Consider the following 24,584-nt stretch of genomic DNA (forward strand, 5'->3'; position numbering starts at 1 on the left):
TCTTTCTTCTAATGATCACCTGATTTCCTCTTCTCCTTAGCATCCTCCCTCTCTGGCATCTCTTCCTCTCTGACTGTTGTGGAGTTTTGGAATTCCTCTGGCACAGCCCTCTACTTTCATTCTCAAGAGTGCTATCTTTTTTTTAGGATGACAAAAAGTAGTCCTAAATGTTTATTGTTGCAAACTTAATGCATTGAGAAAAAAATGTAAGAAATAAAAAGAATGAAAGTATGTCATAAGCCTCAGCAACCAGAGTGCCATTTTTTATTTTTTGGTTGTGACTTCCCCCATGTGACCTCTCACAACCTCTTGCCTGCATCACTGTGGCTGTGAATGCTCAGCGTCTCCCCACTCTAATCCACCGCTATTTCCCAAGGCATGATTCTCATCATGTCACTCTTCTGTTCCGCCCATAAATCTCCGAGGCACCCAGTTGTCTACTGAATTAAATTTGTCTCCACTGATGGGGTGTCATGCCAACCTGACCTTTGCTTTCCTAGTTTTCAACAGCACTGATATGGGACACATGGCACTAAGAAATGCCCACAGGAGCAGGACTTGCAGGTTGTGAGTGGTTACTTATTTCACTTGGCTTCAATCCATGAAGCACTATTGTTTTCATTCTTTCTTCAAGAAATCAAAACTCCAAAATTATTACCTGTTAGACTGTGGTAGACAGATTTATTGGCCTGGATTTCAATTCTTTCCCCCAAAATATGGTTTTTTTTTTTCCATTTCTGTAACTGAGATAGTTGCTGTTTCTAGTTCTACCGTATTTTCTGATTATATAGTATAAAGCCCCATGGAGCTGAGTGTTCTCCTTCATGTGCCCATGGAGAGAATTCTTTCCCTGAACTGAGAAACTCTAAGAAATTTCACTTCTGTGGAGTCTCGAGGCCTCGAGTCAATTAAAAATGAATCAATAAGTGTTTATTGCAGGTCTGTAAGAAATGGGTTCCTTCATGGGATGAAAATTTCCTAGGCATTCTTGAATTTGGCGTCTTTCTGGCCAATGGATTTGGACCTTAGCAAACACCACCACATTTGTGTTTTGGGGCTTGGGCACCCTGCTGGGTTTACCCAGCCTGGCGATGGTGAAGCGGACTCACCAGCTCCCTGAGAACAGGCTTGCCTTTGCTCAGACTGTAGCCTCTTCTGGGTTTGGGAGGATTCAGAGCAGAGGAGGAGGACTTTGTCAAGTTGGGTTTGGTAGCTTGAAATTTAATCTACTGCTCATTGAGCATGCATGGATCTACTCCTTAATGAATTATGTCCTCGGCTCTGTCTTATTTATCTTTTAGCAGCTCCCTGGCACATGGTAAGCAATTAATAAATGGTTGCTATTATTAGGATTGTGATTATACTGATGCCTCCACAAACACATTCTTTGTCTCTGCTTTTTCTCTTGCTCCAGACTGAGGTTCCCAGCTGCCCACTGGATGTCATACACATTTGCACCTTTGCCCGTGTTGTAGACTCTGCCAGGCCTGCCTTTCCACCCTTCTCTCCTCCTATTAAAATCCTATTCTCACATTTAGGACGAGGCTTCTCGCATGAAAACTTCCCCCTGTTTGGAGCACATTGCCTGTTCATCTATATTCTGCTCTGTTTCCTCTCCCCCAGCTCTCCTCCCCTCCCTGGCATAGTAAACTGTTAGTTCTACCCTTTAATAACTTTAGTTGTTTACATATCAGATGCTAAATTGCTCTTGAATTTGATGGAGACTATTCAAGACATTTATGATGCCCACCATGGCTGTCAGTTTCTTGCATATAACATGTACATAGTTTAGATATCTTCGGTTCAGGCTGTGATAGAAATTCAAGAGCCACCAGGTCTTTATTGAACTTCTGGAAGAGTACAGTGAGCACCGTAGACATGGCCCCTTATTCTAGAGACATCCTTGCTGCTTGGCTGTTGGGCTTCAGGCATTTCCTGTGCACTGGGAGCTTGAGGTGCACAGATTACTTGTGTTGGAACTTCAACCGGTTGTGTTCCTTGTATTTTCAGAGATCTCCAGGAATTATAATCATAATTCAAAGGGAAAAATTGTCAAAATCTGGGTGTCTCTGTTGCCTTTTAGGACCCCACAAGCCACATGTTTCTCAAAAATGAAATAAATAGAATAATGATTTTTCTCCATGTAACTTACCTTTGTTTTGGTGAAAGGCAGAGCTGTGAAGCAGCCAGCTCTTCAATGTCTCTGCCTCAGTTTCCTCATCTGTAAAATAGAAAGGATGATAGTACTCCCATTAGAGCATCTCATGAGTTTATACAAAATGCTCAATAAAAAAGCCTTTATTATTATTACATATGTACTCAATACATTTATTTATTATCATCAATATATTGATGGATATTGTCCAATAAATGAGAGAGATACAAATCCTCAAATTTACCTAAGTTACTTTTTACCCCAGAGAGATGCAAATTCTTTTTTTTTAAACAGTTCCAAATTTATAATACTCATGCATATCCATTGTTGTGCGTGGCTATAATCTGCTATTGCATGCTATTACTTGTGTAATGCAAAAACTTGGTTCACCTCCTTGGTTGATTTTAGGTCTTGAAAAATAAGTATGAATGGAAAGGAACAAAGGCTTACTTACTTCTTGCTCTTGTAGTTCTGCAATTCCACAGGGTGTGGGGTGCGCTGAAAATTGCAGTTACATGGTTATTATAAGGCAATTACATCAACAGGGCTTTTCTTTCTCTCTCACATTTCAAAGGAACATGTGTCCCAAGAGCCTTGTTCTCCTTTAATGATCTCGACATTGTCACATTATACCCAAGTGTAAAACTATGACAATGCCTTTTGCCCTGGCTGCCAAAAGTAACATGTAGGACACATTGCGGTTGAAAAGAGAGAATGGCCTCTTTATGGTGACTGGCCTGGAATTATAAATATTTTTATTTCTCCCGTAGGAGATGGCTCATGGAAGAGAGGAGACAAACACGACTTTGAGGCTAAGCAAGCATACTCATCCCTCCAAACAGTCACTCTACTGAGGACCGTGAAACCTGAGTTTGAGAAGTTTTCCATGGAGGTGAAAAGTTCTGTTGAGAAACAAGGGCTCAATGAGGAGGATTACGTAAGTGCTTGATTATGAGCCTAGCCCTTCAGCATTCTGAAAACAGTCTTATAATTAAGTCAAAGGTGACAAAGTGTCCCATTCTGAACCATTCAGAAATTCCGAGTTCAGGTCTGAATGTCACTGTCTCTGTGTTTTTCCCCCACCCCCGGCCAATTTTCCTCCCTCCTTCCCCCACCACACCTCTATCATCTCTGCCCTTCACTTATACTTTTTCTGGAAGGAAAATTGCCTTTTTATGGGGGTCTTAATGCTGAGCAGAATGTCTGCAGACGTCCATCACCTATTCAGCTAGAAGGGATCAGGAAAAGATGACCAAAGGAGCACCCAGGTTCTGCATGCCTGATTTCTCCAAAGCATGGTGGCAGAAGTTATTTTTGGATTTGGAAATCTCTTTTGGCAATCTGTCTCTGCTTTATGGTCGGCTGCTTCTCTTTCTTGTAGACAGTGCCCTTGCTCCCTTCTGCTGCAAGCTGCTGCTTTTTCAGGCTTCCCAATCCTGAAGTGCTGTTGTTACTATTGCATTTTCTAAGAATAGACTGAAGTCAGAAGCTTAGCCAGGACTAAGGATTAAGCAGGGGAACTGCTTAACTGCAGAAGGCAGCCAGCTACACCTTCCTGGGTGTCTTTGTTTTACCATGTGTCTGAGGCGTCTGTGGTATCACCATGGCAAATCCTTCCTCAGAGCAGGAAGAACAGTGGGCCCTTGGGCTGGCTGAGTAGGTGTGCTGGTTTTCAAAACTGCTTACTCTACACTATCCAAAACAGAAGCCTCCTTAATGATCGATGTATGGCTTGGATAGTCCCTGCCCAAGTTGGATCAGGACCAACTTTACAAGAGATGGTCACTTCCAAACAGGTCATCTCCCAGAGTCTTTGTTGAAATATGACAGTGTGCTGGTATTGGCATCAGACAGAACTACACTCAGCCTATATCTCACACTTCTGCATGTTGTGTGACCTTGGACAAATTACTCAGTCTCCTAGATCCAAACTGACACCTCACTGCTGGGAAAATGCAGATAATTGGTTTGATGCTTTTAGCACTATCTATGTCAAAAAGTTGGAACTTAATAAATAGTGCCTCTGTTATAAACAGTTACTGTTATAAGATCATACCTGTCTTTATAAAAATTTGCTTAACAGCCGGGCATGGTGGTTTACGCCTGTGATCCCAGCAGCTTGGGAGGCCAAGATAGGAGGGAGGATAGTGAGCCAACCTCAGCAGAAGTGAGGAGCTAAGCAACTCAGTGAGACCCTGTGTCTAAATAAAATCCAAAAGGACTGGTGATGTGGCTCAGTGGTCAAGTGCTTTGCGTTCAATCCCTGGTCCTAAAAAAAAAAAAAAAGAAAGAAAAAGAAAAAGAAAAAAAGAATATGCAATATAGAGAAATGCCTTGCGTATATTGCCCAGTTTTTCCCAAGAGTAACATTTTGGAATTTGGAAAATTATTTATAAGCTCACAACAGAATATTGACACTGATGCAAAGCATTGGTCATACTCAGATTTCTCTCCTTCCTTCTTGGAATTGAAGCCAGGGGTGCTCTACTACTGAGCTACATCCCTAACTCAAGGTCTCCCCCAGTTGCTGAGGCTTGGCTTGAATTTATTATCCTCCTGCCTTAGCATCCCATGTTGCTGGGATTACAGACATGTAATGTAATGTGCCACTGTGCCCAGCTCTCAGATTTCTTGTGTGCATGTGTGTGTATGTGTGTTGAGTTCTATATAATTTTGTCACCTGTGTGATTTGGAGCTTTGAATTTTATCAAATGCCTTTTCTACATCTATTGAGATAATTGATAGCTTTTAAAAAATTTGTTCTTTTTAGATATATATGACAGTGGAATGTACTTTGACATATTATACATACATGGAGTATAATTTATTCTAATTAGGATCCAATTCTTGTGGTTGTACATGATGTGGAGTTACACTGGTATTCATGTGCAAGGATAGGTTAGTTACAGCTGATTCCATTTACTGGCAAATGCCATAATTTCATAATTTCTTGATGGCTGAGTAATATTCCCTTGTGTGTGTGTGTGTGTATGTGTATGTATATATTGTATGATAATCTATCACATTTTCTTTATCTCTTCATCTGTTGTAGGGCACTTAGATTTGTTCCATAGTTTGGCTGTTGTGAATTAAGCTGCTGTACACATTGATGTGGCTGTGTCACTACAGTATGCAGATTTTAAGTCCTGTGGGTATAAACCAAGGAGTTTATTCTGTTATAAAATTGTAATGTGATGAATTGCATTACTAGATTTTTCCTAATTTTTGCCATCTGTATTCTCTCTACCTTAAGACTTTGAGCTTCTCCCTCTCTCTCAGTTCATATTTTGGAGAGTATAAGTTTTAAAATATATATATATATCTTTTATTTTTTAGTTGTTCATGGACCTTTATTTTTTAAAATTTATTATATGTGGTGCTGAGAATTGAACCCAGTGCCTCACACATGCTAGGCAAGTGCTCTACCACTGAGCCACCACCCCAGCCCTGGAGAGTGTAATTATGGTCAATCCTCTACCTGTTTAGGTGGAACTCTTCAGGCTGGGCCATCTTAAAGGCTCTGGCAGCCTGTGAATCAGCTTTTCTGGGTCAAATATGTCCACTCCTGCTTTACTGAACTTTGGTGGTTGGTTGGGCAGTGTGTGTGTGTGTAGTGTGGTAGAAGCTGGGAGTGCTTACGTCTGAGCTTCTATCAGGACTGTGAGTGTTACATGTGCTATAATCATCTAGTTACTGGTGCATGTCACCTTGTATAATCCTTTGGGTAATATTTTATAAGTACATTTTCCTTGTTTGTGAACCTGTTGTATCCATTCCAATACAACAAGCTTTAATGGGGCCAGTGGCTACCATTAGATGAATCATTGCCCAGTGGTTAAACACACAGGCTTGGAGTATCATAGCCCTGGCTTTCTCTGTTACTAAGTAATTGTTTTTTTGGGCATGTTTCTGAAGCTGCCTTTAATAGTTTACTCACTATTAAACAAGAATGATAATGTTTTAAAAAGTGTTTTAGTTCTTTTTAGTTATACATGACAGCGTAATCCATTTTGATATAGTTATACAAGCATGGAGTATGTCTTAATTCTAGTTAGGATTCCATTCTTATGGATGTACATGATGGTGGGATTCACTGTGCTGTTTTCATATATGTACATAGGAAAGTTATGTCAGATTCATTCCATTGTCTTTCCTATTCCTACCCCATTTCCCTTCTTTCCATTCCCCATTGTCTAATCTACAGAATGTCTGTTGTTCTGCCCACCTCTGCCTTATTATGGGTTAGCTTCCACATATCAAAGAAAGCATTAGGCCTTTGTCTTTTTGGGATTGACTTATTTCACTTGGCATGGTAGTCTCCACATCCATCCATTTACTGGCAAATGTCATAAAGTCATTCTTCTTTATGGCTGAGTAATACTTCATTGTGTATATATACCATATTTTCTTTATCCATTCATCTGTGGAAGGACACCTAGGTTGGTTCCATAGCTTGGCTATTGTGAGTTGTGCTGCAAGAAACATTAATGTGGCTGTGTTACTGCACTATGCTGATTTAAAATCCTTTGGCTATATACTGAGGAGTGAGATAATTGGGTCAAATGGTGGTTCCATTCAGGTTTTCTGAGTAATTCCTATTCTGCTTTCCATAGCGGTTGCACCAATTTGCAGTCCAATTTATGAGAGTACCTTCCCCCACATCCTTGCCAATATTTATTGTTACTTGTATTCTTGATAATTGCTATTCTGACTAGAGTGAGATGGGACCTCAGTTGTAGTTTTAATTTACATTTTTCTAATTGTAGAGGATAATAATTTTTAATTGTCAAAAGTTGTTGATAGAGCTCAAGAATTGTATAAATAATAATCCACACAATTCCAGGCCCATAGTGAGGATTCAGAGGGTGGTAAGTACTCAGTGGTGTTTTTCTTACTTTCTTTCCTTACACTCTAGGTCAAGTGAGTGATGCTCCTGCCTGCCCTGTGTTCCTAGTACTCCCCATATCCTGGTCAAATTCCACTTTCTCAGTATGTCCTCCCACACTGTCTCACTGCACTCTAATCCCTTCTAGTAGAACATATCTCTCAGGCATATCCCCATACCTTTGTGTGGGATTTTCTAGCCTTTGGTCTCTTCCACACCCTATGAGAACAGGAACGAGGTCCGTGTCTGTTCACTCTTGGCATCCTCTTACTGTGTGTGTGGCACAGAGGAAGCAACTAATGAAAGAACTATTGTAACAACAGGAACATCCTCAATCTGAAAATCCCAAATCCCAAATGCTCCCAAATATGAAGCTCTCTGAGCACTGACACAGCATCATAAGAGGGAAGTTGCCCACCTTACCTTGTTCTTACCTGACTGTCACAGTTGAAATACAGGTGCACTAAAGATGTACAATCTTATCTTTAGACTATGGTGTAAGGTATATATGGAACATCAGTGAATTTCATATTTAGACTTGGGTCCCATCCCCAAAATATCTCATCATGTATATGCCAAAAAAAAAAAAAAAATCAGAAATACTTCTGGACCCAAGCATTTCAGATTAGGGATACTTGACCTGTATTATGCTTATTATTTTGTTATCATTAAATCAGAAGAATCACAGATCCAACCCCCTTCTTGTCCAGTGATGGAACAGGGAGTGTGAGGTAGCCTTTCCAGATGGAACTGGGGAATCGCAGTCAGCATAGCAGTGTCTCTGTCCACTGTGCTTAGCCCGTCTCAGGTACACAAAGCCAGGTGTTCATTTGCACTTGTACTGTGGGGGATGGCTATGGGGAGCAGTAAAAGGGCTCCACATGGGGGTCCTGAAGACAATCTGGGGCTCATCAGAGTGGAAAGAAAAGCCCCCCTGGAGAGGCCCTCAAGTATCAGAAGGGCTCCGGGCATGCCTTAGTCAAGTTTTTCCAAGTGCCTGCCTGACCTTCTCTAGTGGATTTTATTGGGTCGCCTACATGTGCAGTGGCTCCCACTCAAGGGCATCTTAATGGAGCTGCTTGGCCTCTGCCACACGAGCCTTTCCAATTCCAGAGCACTGGCATCTGGCTTTAGAATGTGCTGTGTGATGGCCAAGCCAAGATTAGTTGCATCCCCTCACTCCTGGGCCAGTGACTTTCTTTTTCCACTACATCAGTCTGACCCTTTAAACAACAAGGTGCCCAATAAGGAGGCAAACCCATGACCCGAAGATTAAGTGTCTCAGGCCCTGAGCAAGCCTGGCAGGGACCAGAAGCTGCAGCAGTTCCTTCTTTTCCTTGCACCCACCTGCACAAATACACACTTTGAAGATGTCAGTTTCTTCTCACTCCTTTACACACTCAACGAAGTCTGGCTACGACTCTTGTCTTCATCTGCAGTGACCTGTCATCCCTATTTTTTTCTGAAGTGTAAAATTTGTTTTCTTGATCATCAGCTGCTGTTGCTGGAGTGCTCCAGGGAGCATGGTTGTCAGCTTGCTTCTGGATAGTGAGTGGTACCATCAAGGGCAGGATCCTCACACCTACACATTCTTAAGTAGGCATATAAAATCTGTGGCCATGAGCTTTGGGGGTTTCTAAGAGCTGCATCCCCATGCCAGCACACATGTAATACGTCGTTCACCGTGGTGTGAAGCACTCTGACACACTGATGGCACTCACGGAAGTGTGGGCACCAATTGTGGGGCATTGTGTGAAAATCTCCATTTTCTTAGGTAGGTGAAATCAAAGGGCATGGGTTCACTTCTTTAGCAGGAGACTACTTTTCACATTCATCCAAGTTCCTATGAGCTCTGTCAGTGGACAAGGTTTCTTGACCTAATTTGCATTACCTTGTCATAATTATGTACAAAACTTTGGGTATAAGTGTTCATGTGTGTACTTTTGGGGAAAAGAGTCAGTACTCCTCATCTGATCCTTACTGGGATGGTAGGTGTGGGTTTACTAATTGCTAATTGTATTTGAGAGAATAAAAGCAAACCACAAGTTGACTTTTAACAATAGCAAAAAGCTGAGAATCACTGAACTAGATCATGACTGGTTAGCATACCATTGGCTCAGTTATTGTCCTGACCCTGTTTATTCACATGGGTAGGGGATGCTAACATTGTACAAACAGGGTTGCATTGAAAAAAATCACTCCCTGGAAAAGAAGGAAGAAACACATAAATGCTCAACTTACTACCTCATCTTATATTAAAAAATCACTTAGTTTTATTTCTGAGATTAAAGAGGTATTCATTCATTCATTCATTCATTCCAGAATAGAGGATCAGTCCAATCTTTCCAATTCTATGTTCTTGCTTTATGCCTTTAAAAGGTAGACTTAAATTTGTCCCTGCTGCTATTTCCCAAGCTAGACTGAGCCAACGTTGGAGACACTTTTTCCGCTCTGGCACCCTCTCTGGCTTCTCCTTCCTGTAAATCCCGCTCTTGGCCTAAACCCATTCTCTCTATTGTGTTTGGCATTTTTGAGACCCATTCACTGGCTGACCCTTTAACAGTTGGCTCTTCCCTCTCACGAAGCTCACCTTCTTTCCTTGATGTTGTTGTTTAAATCAGAATGATACATGAGTTTCCTGACTGAAAGGGCCCAACACAATGAGTGAACAAAGCTTTGAATTAAAAATAACTCCATAGGACCATGAGAGTTATAGACAAACGTGAATTCTCTCTTGTCCTGTCCTTCTCTCCTTCTGATTCTCAGTCCTTTGGGGCAATAATCCTTCATGTTTTCATCTGATCTTTTTGCTCTTCCATATTTTTAAAATATTAGAGACATTATAAAATATTTGTATCGCTTTTTCCTCTTTTTTGAGTTTTAAATTTCTTTTTAGATATATATGACAGTAAAATGTATTTTGACATATTATACATATATGGAGTATAACACATTTGAATTAGGATCCCATTCTGTATTGCTGTTTCTGATATTTTAATATTATCTCTTAATTTCCTAAAATGGGAAAATATTTACCTCTTTTACATACTCTTTCTCTGCCAAAACTACTTTTTACTCCCACCCTCTAATATTTTCCAATAACAGTTTCTGGTTAAAGAGATATTCACAAAATAAAATTTGAAGAAATGCTAAAAAAATCACATTCAGAAATTTTGTTATTATGATCATATAAATGTTCCCTTTGTAATATCTGGAGCTAGGAATTGTGTTCCATGTAGTCCCAATCAGGAAAATAGAATTTAGGCCAGGTAATTCAATGGAAGGATTTTTTTTTTTTTTAAATTTTTTATTGTTGGCTGTTCAAAACATTACATAGTTCTTGATATATCATATTTCACAATTTGATTCAAGTGGGTTATGAGCTCCCATTTTTACCCCATATACAGATTGCAGAATCACATCAGTTACACATCCATTGATTTACATATTGCCATACTAGTGTCTGTTGTATTCTGCTGTCTTTCCTATCCTCTACTATCCCCCCTCCCCTCCCCTCCCCTCCCCTCCCCTCCCCTCCCCTCTTCTCTCTCTGCCCCCTTTACTGACATTCGTTTGGAAGGATTTTTTTTTTTTTTTTTTGTACTGCTGGTTTGAACCCAGGGGTGCTTAACCATTGAGCTACATCTCCAGCCCTTTTTATTTATTTTTCAAAATTTTGAGATAGGGTTTTGCTAAGTTGCATAGGGCCTTGCTAAATTGCTGAAGCTGGTTTTGAACTAGTGATCCTCCTGCCTCAGCTTCCTGAGCCACTGGGATTACAAGTGTGTGCCACTTTTACTTGGCCAGAAGGAACTTAATAGGAGGAACTTACTTTATGGTGCAGGAAGAGCTGCAAAAAGAAAAAAAGAGTAAGGCAAGCCAGAGATTAGCACGGCAAAAAGGTATTAGCACCCTAGAGCTGGAAGGCCCAAGGGCAAGAGAATTATTACCAGGACTCAAAAATCAGGGCTATCCATGGGAGCTAGGAGCATGAAGCAATACAGTCTCTTCTGGAGATGGGACCCAAGGCAGCAGGGATGAGGAGAAATAAGTATCCTGATTTCCCTCCCTCCTGCCTCCATTTTCCCACCAGTTCTCAGTGGAGCTGTTGTGGAGTGCTTGAGAAGCTCTGTGGGTATGGGTGAACCTTGTCTAGTGGTGTACTTTATGGTAGGTCATGTGTCTGTTCAAATGGTTATACCTAATAAAACCACTGGGAACTTGCTTCCCTTAGGTTGGTGAGTTTCACTGGAGAATTCTCCTTGGAGCCCTTCTTGAGGGTCCTAAGGCTGCACTGCATTCTGGGAGCCCTGGGAAGGGGAGTGTCTCCTGCCTTTAGGATTGCACACTTAGCACTTTAGCTCGTTTTGAGTTTCACATCTCAGCCAGTCTCCTTCAGGCCCAGGTACCCTCTTGATCACATCTCTCTGTTTTTCTTCAGCTCCAAATCGTTTGCCATTCTATGGCCTGCAACTGAACATGCAAACCCCAGTGTTGGACACACAGATTAAATAATCGCAGTGTTCTCTGTCCAATTTGCATCTATAAAGAACTGCAAGTGTAATTTTGGAGGCATAGAATTAGAGGCTACTTTCAAAGAGTGGATCAAAACTTCTCTGACTTACATCAGAGACAGATTTTGGGGGGTTTTGTTTAAGGTGTTTTAGTTATAAAAAATGTGTAGAGTCCAATTTTTTAATGAAATAATGCTGCATCCTTAGTATTTTGGCTTTCAAATTCAGTTTCATACTTCTTAATGAGACCTCTGTTCTTGACTTGGGGTAGAATTTGGTAAATGCTGTTTTTATTTCTAACCAGGTATTCTGAGCAGGGGGTGATTTTATAACTTTGGATATTTGCTCGTTTGAGGTTAGCGGGCCACCCGTAGCTTGTTTTTTCCTCCTTATTTAAAAGTTGAAAATTTAACTAATTAAACAAATATTCCAGCAGTGTCTAATGCACAGAAATATTGTCAGGGATGTGGGACATGTCTTTGGACATTTCCTCTGTCCCAGGTCTTCCTCTGACACTCAGAAATGAAATATGAGGCTGAGGAGTGTATAGTTTATCTAACCAGGGTATGCGAACAGAGACAGGGTTTAATAAATAATTGTTTAAAGAGGCCAGACATTACATTTTGGAAAGTCCAAGATGTTGAAAAACAACATTGTAATTTCCTTAAAGGAGGAAGAAGCCCAGCCACAATGCTTTTGAAACTAACTTTATTTTGACACTGATTTTTGCACAGAAGCTGTGTGGGAGATGACATTATTTAAAAGTTATCAGGTCATCAATAAAATCTTGGCCAGACATTTCATCCCCTCTTGTCTTATATAATATCACTTAATTGGGACTTTATACTCTACTGAAAAGGTTAAAAGATAGTTATTCAGTTAAATTAATGAAAGAAAAAGAAAAAGCGATGCAAGCTGTATTTGCCTCACTTGTGGCGACACTACACAGACAAGCTTTTCTGCAAGAGCTGCTTCAGAATGCGGGGAGGCTGCCCTCTGCCCTGCTTGCCCTCACCCCTTTCTTTAAAACCAGCCAGGGAATAATTTGTCCAAATGAAAAGGCCCTTTCAGGCACTGGAAATTGGCTTTGCTAATTGTATTTGAGAGAATAAAAGCAAACCACAAGTTGACTTTTAACAATAGCAAAATCATGAGTTCACATGCCAGCATATTAATAAGATTAGCTCTATTGGGAAAATGTAATCAGATGGACAGAGGCAGTGCAAGAGGTTTTTTTTCTAGCCAAAGAAATATTTTTCAGCTTTTCAAACACATTTAAATAAAGATGTATTGAAATGAAAAAAACCTTCACTTTACTTTTCTTGAAATAAAGGAGAAAATTGCTTTAAACTGTTTGTCCATGGAACGTTTAAATAGCTTTCATTGTGCTGCATTAGAGTATTTGAAGAGCTTGGAAATATCCTAATTAAAGTGTTTTTTGGTTTGATTATAAGTAAATATTCATTGTGCTTGTCACATGGTGGTAGGTGTGGGTTTACTAATTGCAAGAAAAACTAGTGAACTGGTATAATCTCCAAGTACTCAGTGAAGAACCACAGTGCTCATGAAAAAAGACTTTCCCAAGCAGTAAGCTTCATGTTGTCCTTTTGAAAGACAGTCACTAATTTGTTGTTGTTGTTGTTATTATGTGTAGTGATGTAATTAATTTGAGTTAGAAAAATATTTTGCAGGGGCTGCAGTTGTAGCTCAGTGGTAGAGCGCTTGCCTAGCACATGTGGGGCACAGGGTTCAACCCTCAGCACTATATAAAACTAACTAAATAAATAAGGATATTAAAAAAAGAAAGATATTTTGTAGTGGTGACAATTATGTCACAAGTATGCATGACTGGAATAGCAATGCAGTGTGGAAATATGTTTCATGATCAAGAAGCTAAACTGTTTTATTTCCCTTTCCCCCCTTTTATTGTCACTGCTTAGAAAAGAAGAGCATTTCAGCTCACTCATATTTACCAACTTTTTTACAATTGAAATACAACTTAATTTTTTTCCCCAGAATGGTCAGATCACTTCAAATATGAACTATAGACATGTGACCAGTTTAGCTGGTGCAAGAACACGCATCAGCCTTAATAATTATAGCCATGAGTGTTAAGTGAAGGAGGCCAGCCAACTGATGGAGGGTGAACACTCAGATTCCTTGCATCTCCTTTTCTCCCTCCTTCCAATTCCCACGCATCTCAGGGTCTCAGCATCCTTTTTTCTTTAGTTGGTGAAGATCTTAGGGCTGCAGTAGATCAACTTTACCAGAATGTTGTATTGAAAGGAGGAACCTGGAAAAAGTAGCCTAAAAGCAAGTGAATCTAAAGGTGGTGTTTTGCTGTCTAGTAGAGGAGACGAGATAGTAACCCTCAGGATTTCCTCCTTCTGCAGGGGAGCTCTGCTCATGAAATGCACCCGATGGCTAGGGTGGTGTGGTACTTTCAAAACTTGAACTCTCTTCTATGAGAGTTTGCATGTAACTCACAGACCAGCAATGGAATAACTGCATTTCAGATCATTTGACAGGAACCAGAAGGGAACTCCCAGGTATTGAGCCTTCCAGCTTGGAAGTAACCTGGCCGCTGCCAGCTGCCTTGGCCACTGTACTCACAGAAGACTCTGGTGTTTGATGCTGACAGCAGCCACAAGTTTTTAAAGTCTCAGGGCAGAGTTATGGTTCATAAGGCCTAGCCAGTGATGCTGCCATCCATGTGGGTAGATGTGGTGAAGGAGCCCAACACAGTGGTTCAATAAATATTAATTGATGGACATTAAGACAATTGATGACCCCCAGGCATCCGATCCTGTGTGCCAGAGACTTCATTCTGTTAAATGGAGAAAACCACATGAAGTTGCCCTTGGAAGTTATGAAAAATGATTGTAAAGGAGTTTTAAAAGCTTGACTGTGTTGAGTGACAGTGTCCAAAGAAAACAGCCCTGTCTGCTGCAAGAACATCCCTGTGGCCCTGAAAGGAGTGTGTAGTAGCAGTTTTAAATGACATCCTTCTTTGGGTCCAGCCAGTTGTTAAAAGAGAGGAACTGGGATGATATATTCCTGGGGATTCAACTCTCTTAACTGGTTATGAAGTCTGAAAGTAGCTTGTACTTTAGGAAATTATTTTGGAATTGATATTTATCTTCTGACATTTTCCCCCTGCAGTGAACTTGCTTCATTTTATAAAGATCTAAAAACCTTACCCCTGCAGGCTATGATTGGAGGTAGGGATTTTATTTTTTTATGATATAGTGAACAATTTGACTTTTGGCACTAATTTGAGGATTTTTATTATTTCTTCTATCTGTCTATCTCTGTGTGGGTTAAAGAATAAATCTGAAGTCTGATAGATGTGTCTATCCTATTTTAGAGATCTTAAGGGGATTTAATTTCTTTTTTTAATATATATTTTTTTAAGAGAGAAAGAGAGAAGAGAGAGAGAGAGAGAATTCCTCAATATTTTATTTTTCAGTTTTCAGTGGACACAACATCTCCATTTTAAAATTTTTTTAAGTGGTGCTGAGGAGCGAACCCAGCACCCCGCACATGCCAGGCTAGCACGCCACTGCTTCAGCCACATCCCCAGCCCCATAATTTCTTTATTAATAAGCAGTCTTGTGTGAGATTGGCATTCTAATTCTCCCATTTTCACCATACAAATTATATGCATTTATATTTTAGGCCATTTTTCTTTTATATACTCATTGGTGACATATTTATGGCTCCTGTATGTCCAAGAATTCCTCGAGCTGAACAGATTTCAGATTTGGTTCATTTATTTGGTGTCCTCTAGGAGCAAATATATTTTTCTGACCACTTAACCAAGGTTAGCCATGCATGTGCAGTCAGGCCTGAAGATGGTTGTTGTTTGACCCTCTGTGCACACAAGCAAGCTTGCTGAGTTCCTCCTTTGGGTAAAGATTGTGTAGGTGAGGACAACTCAGTGCCCGAGTAGTGGCTTTTGGTGGATCAAAACAGAAGGGAGGGGAGGGGATGGGATAAGGGAATAGGAAAGATAGTAGAATGAAACAGACATTATTACTTTATGTATATATGTGACTGCATGACCAATGTGATTCTATAACATGCACACTGAGAAAAATGAGAAATTATATCCCATCTATGTATGATATATCAAAGTGCATGAGTGCATTCTACTGTCATGTATAACTAATTAAAACAAAAAAATTACAAAAAGGAGATGGGATCAAATGAGCCTCTTAAATGAAACAAAAATGAATCTAAGCTTAGAAATAGGAATGGATTAGACCCATTTAAGGAATAGTTCAACAATTCAGCTTGAATGGAGCGATTCCTTAGGATGATACATTGGAAAGATCTCTCTCTTTTTTTGAAGTGTGCTTCTCCACTGGCTGCACCCACACTGTGGTCTCCCAGTTCTCTGTCTACATTGCTGTGTGCGGCTGCTTCTTAGATAACTCCTCCTTTCTGCTTGCAGCACAAATGCTGGTATTTCCCAAAGTTCTTCCTTCCTTCTCTCTCTCTCTCTCTCTCTCTCTCTCTGTCCTCACTGTTTCTGGGCAATATATGTGCCTGTGCGGGTTGATCACCTCTATGTGGATAACACCTACATTTATGTCCCTGGCTCCAGCCTCTCTCCTAAGTAGCAGGACCTCACTCCTCATTTCCCATTGGCATCTCTGCCAGAATAACACTGTGACTATTTACTTCATCTCCTTACTGGGACTGCTCCATTCAGAGTTCTGAGACCAAGCAAAGGGGAAAAGTCAAGGAGGGTGGAATTCCGACTGAGTCCAAAGGGCTTGTTCTGCACACAGGAGAGTATAGGAAGGAGAGGGAATTGTGGTAAAACAGGACTTCAAGGATTTGGAAGGTTGAGCATCTAGGTGATGATAAGGTTGAGTGTCTTGCTCCTCAAAAGGTGGTCCATGGAGCAGTGGCAATAACATCACCTGAGAGACTGTGGAAATGATGAAGCTTAGCCTTCCATCCCTGAGACCTACTGACTCAGAATCTGCCTTTGAACAAGATCCTCAGGGGATCTGGACGCACATTAAAACCTGAGAAGCATTGATTGAGAGAGTGTGTCTGAGTGTGAGTTGATGGTATGTGTCATAGTAATAGCTGTCAGGAAACCAAGAGGCTATGGTGTTGAATGCATGGATAGTGGACCAGAACATTGAGGTGGCCCACTATGGCTGTGGTGCCAAGGAAGAATGTGAGTTACTGCCGGCCTTCTTGATGCATACCTCCTGCCCTGGGATTGAGGAAAGGCCCTTGCACCAGGTAGTAGTGGTATTTGACATAGACTTTTTGATGTGTCTGTTTTTTTTAGTTAATATGTTTTCTCTTTTAAATTTTGTTTCTCTACTCTTTTTGTAAAAATGTTTTTATTAGTGCATTATAGTCATACATAATATTGGGGTTCATATTGACACAATCATACATACATGTGATATAATTTGCTCCACTTCAGTCCCCAGGGCTTCCTCTTTTCTTCCCGTTCCCTATTCCACTTCCCTTCATTTAATGGTTTTCCTTCTATTTGTTTATAGTTTTTTTTTTAAATTAGTGCTTTATAGATATACATAAAGGTGGAATTCACTGTGATATATTCATATGTGTTCATAGCATAGTTTGGTCAATTTAATTCCACTGTTCCTCCCTTTTCCCTTTCCTCTTCCCTCCCCTTCTATCCCCTTTCCCTATTCCACTGGTCTCTCTTCTATTTTCATGTGTCTCAACTCTTTTTTAAAAAAAAATTATTTTGGATGTTGATGGACCTTTATTTTATTCATTTATTTATATGCAGCGCTGAGACTCAAACCCGGTGTCTCACACATGTTAGGCAAGCGCTCTACCACTGAGGCACAACCCCAGACCCATGTGTCTCAACTCTTAAAAAATTATAGCTGTCCCTTAAATAATGAGCATTGACTTTATCTCAGTGAGTTTAATGAGACTAAGCCTTTTTTTTCTGGATTCATGTCAGATTTACAATTTTTTTCAGCAACTTGAAGCTGACTTTAACAACCCAATATCCAATATTACCTCCCATTCTTTTTTTTATCCTGGTAGTGAAAAATTGTGTTTGCTAGGGAAAACTTCCTCATTCCCCTTCTTCCTGATGTGCAGATAACATCTTGGCAGTCTTTATACATAATCAAGAAGTCAGATTTAAGTCTTCTGAAGAAGAGGCTGGTATCTTTGGCTCTCTGAGTGTGAGTTAGGTGTTTAGGGAGGAGTTTCACTTGATCCGTTCATTAGCTGATGCTGAAGGTGCTTGTTTGGAGTCAGGCAACTTTGGTCTTATTTGCATTCTCCCCTCCTCTCTGCATCACAATGGGCAAATCAGACAACTGTTGTGGTTTCAGTTTTTCATTTGCACAATAGAGTTTTTGGACTCGATGAGCTCCCAGTTCCTTTCCAGTTGTGCAGTTTGTGATTCTGTAATTCTTTTGGACTGCTAAGATAAGAATGCCTATAAGGTTAAGATAATGCATCTCTGTAAGACATGTGCACTCAGGAGTCTCTTGTTTTGTGGCCAGTGTATTTATTAACCTCAGGTCATTATTCCACCTTTCAAAATATTGAGAATAGCTTCATGATTCAAATCATGATACATCTGTATCCAGAATCTGTATCTAGAATACCCTGCCTAGTTGAGGTAGCTTTCTTAAGAGAAACAAGTCTCTGCACATTAGGAGAGTATGTAAGCCCTAAAGATTTAAAAAAATAATTAGAATATCTTTAAGTTGCTCAAGAGAGTGGAAGAAGTTTGAAACAGGCTAACAAGATCCAGCTCTTCAAAAAGATATCATAAGATGTAGCATGATCCAACCTTGTGAAGATTATGGGATATTCTTTAAAATTGGAGACTTAAGCGAGTTCTCAAACTGTAAACTTGAAGTACTACTTTAAGGATAGTTAAGAAGAATTGCTGGTTCTCCTGATAATTAGTAAGGATATGAAATTTATTATTGCATAGTTTCTAAAGACTATTTTAAAATGGGTTGCAGAATGTTTTAGATCAGTTCATTATGATGGGTCCCAAATGGGACTGAGGGGCATTTGGTATGTTGCCTTATTTATTTTAGGTTGATATTTGAGATCTGTAAGTGTCCTTTTAAAAAAAATTATTTTGGTTCAGTGATATGGAAACATAGTACTGAACTGAACAAAATATAAATGTTGACTTTAATATCATTATATATTTTCCTATGTTCTAAATGCACTCCCTGACTGTGGGAAAGCATCCAGGATTTTTCAGGTTTTGGTTGTTCATGTAGGGAACTGATTAATAAAAATACTTTTAAAAATAACATATTTCAAATATGTTCTCAGGTAGAGAGCCAGGTTCCCATCACTCAGCTTCTGTGGTTGTCAGCTCTAACTTCATCTGTGTTTTCCCATCCTCATTCCAAACAGATCAAGACATCGTTGTTCCATCTGTAACTATTGTAGTATGTGTCTAAAAGATAGACTTTCTATTATCTTGTCAAAATAGAATTTATATATAGTTAGCTGCATAGATCTTAGTTGTAGAATTTGGTTAGCTCTAGTAAACGTATAAATTCTTAAAAGCAGCACCTCATTCAAGATCTAGGACATTTGCACAGCCACATGCATTTCCTTTGTGTTACTTCCCACCATCCCCCTAAGCAAGCATTTTTCTTAATTTTGCCAGTTCTTGAACTCATAGAGCACATACCTTATGAGTGGAATCATACATTAAATGTTTTTGTGTCTGGCTTCCTTCACCCCATATGCTGTTTTGAAGATTTTTGCCTGGTGTTGCATATTATTGTAGTGTGTTCTTCTTCTTTTTAAAAATTGCTGAATAATATTCCATTGTATAAATATACTACAGTTAGTTTATTCTTCTGGTGGTTTGTAGGTGTAGGTTTGTGTGTGTGTGTGTGTGTGTGTGTGTGTGTGTGTGTAAAACTGTGGTGTATTTATACAATGGAATGTTATTATTGTTATAATATAAAATAATAACATAAATATTATTCCCCCTAATTTGGGATTTTCATGACTAAAGCCACAATGAGAATTCTTGTGGACATATGCTTCCATTTCTATCAAGTAAATATCTGGGAATGAAATTGCTGGTTATAACATAATGCATGTTGAATTTTATAAGAAACTGCCCAAGTAGAACCATTTGACATTCCACCAGCCATGAATGAATGAGAGTTCCATGGCGCTTCTGCACTTTCTCTTGCCTGCATCCTAATGTTAGCTATAGTGATGAATGTGAATATCATCCTGTTGTGGTTTTAAATTGTATCTGCCGATGACTAGGAATGTATAGCCTCTTTTCATATGCTTCCTGGTCACTTCACTTTGTGTCTTCTGCTGTGTTTTAAGTTGGGTTATTTGACTTTTTGTTATTGACTTAAAATCTTTTTTTAATATTCTGGATATAAGTCAGATATATATGTATTGGATATTTTCTCTCTTGCTTTTTAATATTTTTAATGGCACATTTCAATGAGCAATTTTCTATTTAGATGAAATCAGTTTCTTTTATGTTCAGTCCTTTTTTTGGTATTGTCTTTAATAACAACTTGCCAGCACCGACATCACAGTGATATTCTCCTGTTTTCTTTTAGAGCTTTATAAAAGTTTTAACTTTTGTTCAGGTCTATGATCTATTACAAATGAATTTTTGTATGTGCTGTGAGTGAAGAATCAAGTTTTAATTTTTATCTGTTTTTTTTTGTCCTACCACCATGTCCTGAAGACTTTATTTTTTTTCCATTGAATTGCTCAGCTACCTTAGTCAAAACTCAAATGACTATTTGTGATTTTTAGACTCTACTCTGTCCCATCGGTCTATCTGTTTTTATACCAATTCATGGTAAATACTGAAGCTTTATAGTAATATTGAAATCTGGTAATGTAAGTCCTTGTTTTTCTCTTTCAAGGAAGTTTTGCCTATTCTAAGATATTTCCTTTTAATGTATAAATATTAGAATTGACTTTTCAATTTCTTTAAAAAAAACCTTCCTGTGATTTCTGATCTGGATTATATTGATCTATAGAACAATTTTGGAGAAAATTTACATCTTGAATATATTGGTTCTTCTAATCCTTGTACTTAAGATATTTCTCCATTAATTGGGCCTTCTTTAATTTCTATCAGCAATGTTTGAAGTTTTCTGTGGGGAGGTCCTGCACTTTTTGATTATTATTATTATTTTTTGATAATAACCTTATGTCTTTTGATGTTGCAAATAACCTTATGTCTTTTGATGTTGCAAACCAAAATAAAATAATCCCATTTCATTATTTGTTGCTAGTTTACAGAAATACAACTTATTTTGGTATATTGACATTGTATTGTTTGTTTGTTATGCTGGCATATTTTCTACTGATGCATCGTCACAGACTCTTCTGCAGTCTGGATAGGCTTTTAAGCCTATTTAGTGAATCTTTCCCTTTTTAATATTGTACTTTTCAATTCTGTAATATTCATTTGTTCTTTTTTTATAGCTTCCATTTCCCTGCTGAAATCCTTCATCTGGTAATTTTTGTTTGTTTGTTTGTTTTTTCTTTAGGTTATTAAACACTTGATAATAGCAACTTTAAAGAATTTATCCCAGTTCCAGCATTTGAATCATCTCAGGGTCACTTTCTAGACATTCTTTTCTTTACTACAGGCCACCTCCCTGCCCCTGCACATCTAGTAGTTTAAACTTTTATGCTGAATGTTAGTTTTAGGATGAATCCTTAGTCTTTGGACATAGCCTTGACTTCCTAGGGTGCCCTTGGTTCCCAAGAGTCTCTAACTTGGTGGTATTCAAGCTCCAAACTATCTTGATTGCAGAAGATCATAGTGCAAACTTTCCATTGGTCTTCCAGCCTTCCACTGAACTTACTGGTATTTCCTCTGGGCGTGGTGCAGGTTAGGATCAGTCAAAGGTAGATGAAGTTTATAGACAAAAGGTGTTCCCCTTTTGGGGATTTTTCCCCCCAGAAGTTATTCCCTGAACTTATGCCCTCGTTGTCTGTTCTCAATTACATCCTGAACTCAAAAGCCACAAATCCTGTCACTTTCTGTTTGAGTCCCATCTACTCCCTGCTTCTTGGACCAGGGAGGAAAATCCATGTAAGTTTAGTTCCATGCAGTGTGGTTCTGCCTTTCAGGGGCCACATATATTGCAACTATGTTACTTTTGGTCACTTCCTAGAGCTTTTTTTTTAAAAAAAATTTTTGTCTTTAGTGTATAATGGTAATTTTGTAGCATTAACTGGGTATAGACTATTCTGCTACTACTAGAACTCTCTTTAAAAATACTATTATCACACCCAAAAGTTGACAATAATTCCTTAACTTTATCCATAAATGGTGTCCAAAATGTAGGAAATTAAGTTTCTTGTGAGGGAGATGAAATTTAGCTTGATCGCAAATTATTGATGGAAAAGATTTCTCAAGCAAAAATTGATCTTTCTCATCCACAGATTGAGATCGTTAGTTTCAGGATGTGCTTCTCTTAATGGCCTGAAAACCTTACCCATGGCAATAGCTCCTGAATCAATTTTATGGCAACCTGAGCTGGTAAAGAGCAAAGAAGGCCTTTGAGCATCTAGAATAGAAATGTGATTTATTAATTTTATCACAGGAGAGTCTCTCAAATCCTCATTTAGACCTGATTTACCCTTTTTGATTTGTTTTGAGATGGTATCTTGCTATGTTGCCCAGGTTTGCCTTGAACTCCTGGGCTCAAGTAATCCTTCTGTCCCAGCCTTCTGAGTAGCTGGGACTACAGATATATGCCACAGTGCTTGGTTTATTCTTACTTTTGCTTTTCTAACTTTTTTTTTCTTTGGTGCTGGGAATTGAGCCTATGCCTTCATCCTAGGGAAGCACTTTTTCACTGAGCTAAACCATCAGCCCTACCCTTATATTAAGTATGGCTATAACAAGCCTTGCAATTTCTTTATAGAACATTAATATTAGCAAGCGAGAGAGAAGATTTCAAGCTAGAGGCAGGCACAGACAGAGTAGAAGGAAGTGACAGGTGGTAATGGAGTCACCTTGAGTGCAGTTTCTGAATTAGATGTGGGTCTGAGTCAAATATACTTATGGTATTGGTTGTGCATCCCGAGCTTATGCAGTGTCGGGTGCCCAGGCATGAAAAAGCATTACATAATGGTAATCCCAGCTACTCAGGAGGCTGAGACAGGAAGGTCGCAAACTTAAAAGGCTAGCCTGAATAACTTAGCAAGAACCTGTCAATAACAACAACAACAACAACAACAACAATAATAGAGGGTTGGGGATGTAACTCAGAGATAAAAGACTGGCCTAGCATGCACCAGGCCCTAGCTTTAGTCCTCAATATAGGGGGAAAAAGTGCAGAATCAATGAGTGAAAACACAAGTTTGCACTAAGGGAACCTGAAGAAGCAAGGAAGACCTTGGGTGGTTCAGAGTCTTCAGCAGGAACAAGTTTGAGTGGCTCATAGAAGGTTGTGAGGGTCCTGGGAGGAAATAGAAGCCAGTCTTACAGAAAATGGAAGAAACCTAATAAAGGTACTATTAGCAGAGATACTTGTGGGATTGAAGAAAGGATGGCAGAGAACTCCAAGGCTTGCAAAAAAGGAACCTGGAATTTGTTCATGTCTGGATTCCATGTGACTCCTGTGCTCAGCCTCTACTGCCATCCCAGTCATTATGGGAGGTGAATTGAGGGGTCGTGACTTAATGATCTCCCAAGACAAGTTTTCTTTAATAAGCTATTTTTTTTTTATATTATGAGAGAGAAGAAAAATCTATCTGCAGGCAGCTCTCTCTAGGCTGTAAGCTCTGTTAATTTGCTAGTCAAGGGCATTGCTATATGGATGGAGCTGATCCCAGGATAGAGACAGATATTAGGGAAACTTAGAGCAAACTCCTACCCCAGGAAGTCATAACTTCAACCTGGGAAGAAAGAAGGCTGCCAAGCACAGAACCATAGGTGGAGATCTCAGCTCTCTCAACCTAACTGCCCTGTGCATTTCTCAAAGTTCAACTAAGATAAAGGGGCGGATGTTTAGTTTAATTCCCTCAAAGCTAAAAAAGTCAGCTATAAAAGCCCAAGTGTGAATTCCATGAAGATAAGCCCAGTATAGAAAAGCAGATGTGGGGATGTCTATCAGCATGAGTGAGGCCCCCTAGGTTTGGTGTTAAGGAGTTGGGTGATGTCACTTGATACATGACGGTTTGCAGTTATTACCCTAAATTGTAGACTTCTGATTTTATGATTTAAAAGGAAATTGAATGAAAGCAGATGCTTTATTTTTGAAGAAGAGAAGTTGCATGTAAAGTGTTCAACAGATGTAGGAATTCTTTGACATTTTGGCTACCGGTATAGCATTCCTAGGCCACATCTGCTGTCTTCCGTCTCCAGTGGTCCAGGAGAGCTGGACAAGGTTCATATGCAGGGCCTTTTTACTAATTGGACAATGTAATGCTGTCATCATTGGCTTTTAATGGGGAAGGTCAGGTCATGGACTTTTGCTTGCTCTCCATCAAAATTTTGCTTTCCCCATCTGCCCTTCAGCTGAATGGGAGGTTAAAAGTCATGTCATTTTCAAAGGACTCTTAAGGAATTCTGCCCAAACCCTCTGCTTCCCTCTTTTGCACTGAGAACCACTGGTTTGTGGTAAGGAAGATAGATCCACCGAGTGATACATGTGAGTTCACGTGTATACCACAAGCAACACGCTTTGTATACCACAAGCAACATGCTGGACCTGCCTTGCCTTCCTTTGAACTCTGGTAGTGTTCTTCTAGGACCTTCTATCTCACAGCTTCACAGGCTTCCTCAGATATGCAGGTGTCCTCATGTGACATGTCACTCCCTTTTTAACAACATCTGAGGCATGCAGCAGCCTTTGCTTATTTGTTTGGAATATAAGCATTGAGAAATTCATCTAAACATGAATTTGCCACCTCCTTCACAGGAATGAAGAAGATGCTGTCCAAAGTCACTGATAGGAGCCAAGTCATGAATGCCAACTCGTTATGCTCAGTTAAAAAACAAAAACAACCCCCACCC

At 39.5% G+C, this 24,584-nt stretch overlaps 1 protein-coding gene across 4 annotated transcripts in view; it reads left to right on the top strand.

Annotated features, from left to right (window-relative positions):
- The window catches only part of Npr3 (natriuretic peptide receptor 3), a 67,163-nt gene that overhangs the window by 22,086 nt on the left and 20,493 nt on the right, over positions 1–24,584 (top strand). For all 4 annotated transcript variants that reach the window (XM_071612645.1, XM_071612644.1, XM_027936270.2 and 1 more), the window contains exon 3: positions 2,926–3,092. In XM_071612645.1, the coding sequence (XP_071468746.1) occupies positions 2,926–3,092 (167 nt within the window). The remainder of the gene's footprint in view (positions 1–2,925; positions 3,093–24,584) is intronic.

The sequence above is a fragment of the Marmota flaviventris genome, chromosome 5, assembly GCF_047511675.1.
Source record: "Marmota flaviventris isolate mMarFla1 chromosome 5, mMarFla1.hap1, whole genome shotgun sequence".
Classification (NCBI taxonomy): domain Eukaryota; kingdom Metazoa; phylum Chordata; class Mammalia; order Rodentia; family Sciuridae; genus Marmota; species Marmota flaviventris.